Genomic DNA, 7,303 nt, shown 5'->3' with positions numbered 1-7,303 from the left:
CACAATGCATTCCATCTGTCATGTTAAAACATGCATTAGACAGACACAAATTTAAAAACCATAAAACAAGACGCCATTCTTCAACAATCTGAGCAGAGAGAAAATGCATCTTTCCTATTTTTAATTTCTTTCTCTTTTTATTTCCTGAGTTTTTAAAAATTTCTGCTATGCGCTTTCATTTTAAAAGTCTTATGTTTGCTTTCCGAATGTTCACTTCTTAAAATAGCATGTTCTTTCACAAATATAATATCTGAAGTCTCTGAGGATATTAATGATTTTTTTTTTTGGTCTTGATTTCTCCTTGATGCATTGCTTCTGTTTCCTCTTTGTTATTTATTTTTTCTCCTTGCTTATGTTGGTTTCTGTCTTTTGCATCAAAGGTTTTCTTCATGTATCTGATGACTGTCTGTCTGCTCATACTTAAGAGTGTGATACTAAATGTTTTTCTAGAAACTCTGTGAACATGGGTATGGTCTTCACCAAGGGGGATCTGGCCGGCCTATTTCCTCCAGAGAATTCTCAATGTTAGTATCTTCCGGTTTTCTCTCTTGGGTTTGTCAGATACCTCAGAAGTTCTTCCAATGGAACATACATTCCTGCTTGCCAAGGTCTGGCAGCTGAAAGAGCCAAGTAGGGAAGAACTGAAATCTAAATATTTCATAAACTGCTGGCTGTAGCCTCTCCAGTCATGAGGGATAGACAATAGCTCAGCTGGCGGTGAGGGGCCTGCAGCACTTGCTTGTATTTGGGATGAGTTTGCCCCTGAATCACAAACCTTTCCTGAATGGATTAATAGGAAAGCCAGTAAAGGTGAAACTTAAGTGGGGAATGGAGTATAAAGGCCACCTGATATCTGTAGATAGCATGCAGCTTGCAAACGGAAGAATACATAGATGGAGCATTGTATGGACATTTGGATGAAGCTTTTCTTTAATGTTTATTTAGTTATTCAGAGAGAGAGAGAGAGAGAGAGAGAGCAAGTAAGGGGCAGAGAGAGAGAGAGAGAGAGGAAGAGAGAGAATCCTAAGCAGGCTCTGTTCCATTAGCACAGAGCCCATTGTGGGGCTCGATCCCACGAACCATGAGATCATGGCCTGAGCCAAAATCAAAAGTCAGATGTTTAACCAACTGAGCCATCCATGTGCCCCTGGGTGAAGTTTTAATAAGACCCTAACCCAGAGGAAGGAGATTGGTATATAGAAACACAAGGCCCCCCATATCGAGTAAGAAGTCATGGACTATATGTACTCAGTGACTGCCCAATTTCATACTTCTTACTGGACAGGTAATCTCACAATATAAAGAACTTTGACTTCTGGCCCTGAATCTGCTGCTAAATCTGAAGTGACTCTTGAGTGAATCTTTTTTTTTTTTTAAGTTTATTTATTTATTTTGAGACAGAGAGAGAGTAGGGGGGGGTAGTGAGAGAGAGAGAGAGGGAGAGAATCCCAAGCAGCCTCCACAATGTCAGCACAGAGCTGGACACAGGGCTTGAACTCATGAACCAGGAGACCGTGACCTGAGCCAAAGTTGGATGCTCAATTGACTGAGCCACCCAGTCGCCCCTCTGAGTAAATCATTTTTTCAACTATTAATCTCATTATTTTTTGCAATGTGAGGATTAGAAGAACCTTCCAATTATATGTAGTTCTCTGGGTTTGCTACCTTCATTGCTGAGTGAAAGAAGCAAGACTCATGGCCACTATTTGTAAGAAGGAGAATATATACATAAATACATAGAATATTTCCAGAAGGATGCAGATGAAACTTAAGTGGTTGCATCCAGAGAGAGGAACTGAGGATGACTTTCTTTTCAGTAAATACTCTTGTATCTTTTGAACTTTGAAAAAAAATAATTTCATAAACTTGTGCATAATCATCCTGTCTCCGGATGGTATTTCCCTCTTCTACAGTGCCTGGTGTCCCTCAGTAACAAAGATGGCAGAAGCAGCAAGTGCAGAGGACGGAGTTGAGAATGGTTGACGAATGTGCCCTGATGTTTGGCTCTAACTGGTGGATGGTGCCTAGATAAATAAAGGATGAATATCACTTTCTTTCCAGTGCTCCGACTCCTTAAGTTTTGTAACCACATCTCACTGAAGAATTAATTCCTCCCTTCAGTAATCAATTCTGGTGGCAGTCCAGGTAGGCAGCTGCTGTCCATGCACTCCGACACATGCCAGGTGGCTGTACCACAGGTCCCTTGTGTATTAGGGGGAAGAATGAAATCACTTATAGAGCTGTTAATCTCTGCTCCGACAGCTGGAGGATGAAGCTCTAGGCTGGTTCTTTAGAACAGGAAGGAAATTCTGAAAGCCACAGTGTGAAGAGAAATCTTAAGAAGCCCTTGGGTCTGGTGGACTTGTGGGCTTTGTAGAAATAGCAATCCTCAGATGCCTTCCAACACACAGCGTTAGGCATAAATGTGAAGACCAGGATACAAAAGACTCCACTCGGGGTAGAACAACTCCACAAATGAACAGATTTCCCAAGAGAGCAGTGGCACAGGGAAGTAGGGGGTCAAGGCTGATGATTTCTACCTCTTTGCCAGGGAAAATGTAGTTACTCTATAGATGTCCAGAGGTATTCTGGGATTATCAGGGCTATGGCTTGCTCTCTGAACAACCATAAAACTAGAAGATCCCCTTTGCCTCAGTTTCTCTGAGAATAGAGAAGAAATAACCTAACCCATAATCTGTCACTCAATTGCATTTGAATGTATTTTTTCCTAATATTATTTACATAGTAAAATCTTATGGAATGTGGAATTCTGTCTACTGCATATTGTTTTAGCATATGATCTTATCATAAGCATTTATTTCATATATTTTATATATTCCATAATCTTATGGAATGTGAAATTCTGTCTCCACATTACTTTAGCATGTTATTTTATTATACGCATTTATTTCACTTTATCATTAAAAAAAGTTCTTTGCAAACTTGATTGTATTTTTATTTATTTATTTTAAAACATTTCTTTAATGTTTATTATTTATTTTTGAGAGAGGTAGAGAGACAGAGTGCAAGCAGGAGAGGGGCAGGAGAGAGAGAGAGAGAGAAGAAGACACAGAGTCGGAAGCAGGCTCCAGGCTCTGAACTGTCAGCACAGAGCCCAATGTGGGGCTGGAATCCATGAAATGTGAGATCATGACCTGAGCCGAAGTAGAACGCTTAACCAACTGAGCCACCCAGGCACCCTGCAAACTTGATTTTATTTTATTTTTTTATTATTTTTTTAATTTTTTAACGTGTATTTATTATTGAGAGACACAGAGACACAGAGCATGAGCAGCGGAGGGGTAGAGAGAAGGGGAGACACAGAATCCGAAGCAGGCTCCAGGCTCTGAGCTGTCAGCACAGAGCCCGATGTGGGGCTCGAACCCACAAACTGTGAGATCATGACCTGAGCCGAAGTAGGTTGCCTAACCAACTGAGCCACTCAGGCGCCCCGCAAACTTTATTTTAAAGGCTGTAACTATTCCCCTATCGCTGGACATTAAAGCAGTTTCAGTATCTTTTTGTCACTAAAAATGAAACCAGTATACGTCTTTGTAGTTACACCTTTTAACATAAAAGTTTGATCTGGCAAACTTACCTTGGCATCAATAAACAATCTAAAACCTCGGAAAAAAACCCATAAAAGTACAAAGAAAGTTAAAAAAAATCATCTCAAAGCCCATCAGTTAAGGAAGTCACTGCTCACATTTATTTAATATTCCTCTCCGCTTATGTATTTATTCGAATTTCATATTATTTCTCTAGTAGAATCAATAGGTCAGAAGATTTGGCCTCGCTTAAAGCTACCTGTTATTCCTTAGTTTGGAAATTTCTTTTTTTTCTTTTTAGTTTTTAAATTTCGGCCTAGTGATACCTAACTACTTTTTTAGACTGATTTTAAACTTCCAAACTCAAAATGTACCAGAAATTGCCACATCAGGTAAGGTCCTATTTTTATTACTTCTATAAACATTCCCGTTTAAGTCCAGAAAGGTTTCAGGGTCCAGATTTCACAGAAATATAAAAACCAAGCTACTTTAAGCTGGAGGCCAGCGCTCTCTTCACGTGACGCCGCCGCTTTTCCTTTAAATGCCTGGTCACGTGATCGCAGACGTGTACAGACGGAGGAAATTTACGCTGTCAGGGTAGGGAGTCATTCCTCCCCCACCTTCCCAACCCTAGGGTTCTTGGCTTTCCCTTCCCGGAAGCCGCAACTCCTCAGGAGACTTTCTTCCCCATCCCCTTAGTCGTGTCACACCTACTCTCAGTCCTTTCCTTCCAGTTAGTCCCCGGTGCTAGAGCTCTGTCTTTCTCGCAGTATCCCACTAGCCAGAGGCAGGGCGACGGGGACTACGACTCCCAGGAGGCATTGCGGACCCCGCCCCTGGGGGCGCGCAGTGTAGGTTGGGGGCTGAGGTCCCACGGTCGTCTCGCCGCGTGCTGCCTGGAGCAAGCGCACTACAGGTTCCGTGGCGCCTCGCGCGCGAGGCGTGCAGGGCCAGGCCGGGGCGGGGCGGGGCCGGGCGGGGTGGGGCGGGACAGGCTGGGGCTGGCTGGCCGGCGGGCGGGCGGGCAGGCGGGCGGAGGAAGGGGGTGGGAGCGGAGGCGATGGAGGGGAGGAGTGGGGGAATGGGGGAGGGAAGGGGAAGGGAGGCGGGAGGCGGGGCCGAGCTGGAGCCCGAGCTGGAGTCAGAGCCGGCGGTTGCAGTGGAGGCGGTGATGTCGGTGCAGGTCGTGTCAGCAGCGGCTACCGCGAAGGTGCCTGAGGTGGAGCTGAAAGACCTGAGCCCCTCCGAGGCGGAGCCGCAACTGGGACTGAGCACGTCGGCTGTGAGCGCCATGGCCCCCCCGGCAGGCGGCGGGGATCCCGAGGCTCCAGCCCCCGCCGCGGAGCGGCCCCCGGCCCCTGGCCCGGGCTCGGGGCCCGCCGCCGCTCTCAGCCCAGCCGCCGGGAAAGTGCCTCAGGCGTCGGCCATGAAGCGGAGCGACCCTCATCACCAGCACCAGCGGCACCGAGACGGCGGCGAGGCCCTGGTCAGCCCCGACGGCACCGTCACCGAGGCGCCGCGCACAGTCAAGAAGGTACTGGGGCCGGGCTGCCTCTCGCGGAGAGAGGGAGGGAGGGGGAACCGCAGATGGTCGCGGCATGGCAGCACCACCCTCCACGCCCTCTCTTCCGATCATACAAGCCCGGAGAGCCCTTTTCCCCTGAAACCCACTCGCTGAGAGATGCCCCCACCTGCCCCCAGTTATGGGGAGCGAAGACTCCAGGTGGCACGGGAGTACTTCGCTATGAATAACATGGAGGTAGCGCTCTCCGCTACTACTTAGAATAGGCAGGGGAGGAGAGGCACCTAATAGTATCCTTCGCCTGAGCACCCAGCATGCTCCCATGTGTTATTTTCCAGACTATTCAGGGAAAAGACCCCGATGGTGTAGAAAAATCTTACCGCTTGTGAGAGTTCACCCAGCAGTAGGGTGGAAACATCTTTTCTGTTTGGAGGACGAGTAAGTAGTAGTTAACCTGCCCTGAAATCCTCAGTTGTCTGGTTTCTGCACAGATGAGGACTTTCTGCCTTTCTGTGGCCAACCGCTTCTTTAGAGCAGTACTGATGCTGTGCCCTTCATTCCAGATACTGCAGTATCCTTGCATCTTCTCTGAATGTAGAAGGGTAATGGAGAGAGTCTCTTCACTCTTTTCTCTTCAGAGGTTCCTCCCCTCTGCTTAGTAGTTGGCCACCAGAATTATTAGACTGTGCATGAAGAGAATGATTGTTTTGTTGGTTCCTTACGATCTGGAAGTGTTAGGAAGAGATGCTTCTACTTTGGGGAAAGGCGATCATGGTGAGGCTGGCTGTCTCAGCTGTCAGCTTCTTTCAGACATAGTTTTGAAGAGCCAGTAGTCTCAGAACACCAAGTGAGCTTAGATGTGTGATATTCCAGTATTACCCTTACAATGGCTATCCATGGTGTGCCTCACCTCTCATAAAGCTAAATCACAGGAAAACGGGCGAGTGTCGGAAAAGACAGAGATATGGATCACATAAAAAGGGATTTATGGTCTAATTTCCAAGGCATAATATGAACACAGTGATTTATGGTTTTTTTTTAAATTGTTGTGAATGATATTTAATTGCTTCATCAGAAGAAGAGCTGTAAAGTGATGTGAAGTCTGCGTTGGTATTACTGTGTAAAACTCAGCTGAATTGGAACCCTGGATCCAGCCTAACTTTTGTTGTAATAGTCTCATGATTAAGGTATGAAGCAGATAACCCTTTCATTCTAATTCCCTAGATATAGGTGATAGATGATGTCAGATGTAAGACTGAAGGAATTTGTTTAATTATGCTTTAGGACAGTGTCCAGGTCATTTGCAGTGTGAAACTCCTCTGGGAGGAATTGTAGGAGGCAGCACAGGTGCCAGGGCTGGTAGTACCTAGCATGAGTCTGGAAATCAGAAATATTTCTGACTGGTTGAGTTGCTTTCTCACTTTGGCCAAATTTTTTTCCTGTGATTAGGGATCTTTTTGTGTAAAATTCTGTAATTTGAATTCTAATAATTTGAATAGATCTCTTGACTGTAAAGATTGTTTAACAAATTACTTTTAGGGCATGGGATTTACAGACAGGCAAACCTGGGTTTCAATACTAGTATCCTCACTAACTAGCTTTTGGGTAATTTCTAAATTTTCCGAATCTCTTAGTTTCCTCTGTTATAAAATGTAAATACTAATATGATTGAAGATTAGAAATATTTGTAAAGGGCTTTAGCATAGAACTTGGCACAAGTACCAAGGGCTTAAGAGATGATGGCTATTATTATTAAGGACGATTTTATTTTATTCCTCCTCCAGCTGTGGATTAAGTGCATGCCACCATGACCTCGTCTGAAAGGTACACTCAGTTCAATAGACTTTATATAAAGAAGTTAAAAAATCACAGGTCAGCATGTCAGTCTATTTTTCTTAAATCTAGATGTGCTTCTTGACCATTTTCCTTGTTGTTGAACCACCTTCTTCCTGTTTTTTTCTAGCATCAAAATGTAGGTTCCATGATTCTAGATTTACTCAGCAGCCTCAAGGCTATGGAAGACAGGGCTGAGCTTGCCTTACAACGTTAATTGCAAACAAAAAACAACTTTTGCTGGAAGTTGAGCAGATGAAACTCTGGGCAAGGATACAGCTGTATGACACAACCAAAGGCATTGCTGAGCTCCTTTTGGGGGACAGAATTTTTAACTTTCTTGATATTGAATTGGCTAAATTAAGTGCACGAGACTGCCTGTTTTACCCCAGATTGAAAG

The 7,303-nt window shown here is 44.8% G+C and overlaps 1 protein-coding gene and 1 pseudogene across 2 annotated transcripts in view; both read left to right on the top strand.

Annotated features, from left to right (window-relative positions):
* Nucleotides 1-721: 721 nt before the first annotated feature.
* LOC147583067 (small nuclear ribonucleoprotein F pseudogene) lies at nt 722-921 on the top strand (annotated as a pseudogene).
* A 3,687-nt stretch (nt 922-4,608) lies between these two features.
* The window catches only part of AHCYL2 (adenosylhomocysteinase like 2), a 169,363-nt gene continuing 166,668 nt past the window's right edge, over nt 4,609-7,303 (top strand). For both annotated transcript variants that reach the window (XM_086690493.1, XM_086690483.1), the window contains exon 1: nt 4,609-5,082. In XM_086690493.1, coding sequence (XP_086546619.1) covers nt 4,609-5,082 — 474 coding nt within the window. The remainder of the gene's footprint in view (nt 5,083-7,303) is intronic.

Source organism: Puma concolor, chromosome A2, assembly GCF_028749965.1.
Source record: "Puma concolor isolate L17-30 chromosome A2, mPumCon1.1.hap2, whole genome shotgun sequence".
NCBI classification, from domain to species: Eukaryota; Metazoa; Chordata; class Mammalia; order Carnivora; family Felidae; genus Puma; species Puma concolor.
Note: the sequence above shows the minus strand (reverse complement) of the source record. Positions and strands in the feature narration are given on the sequence as shown.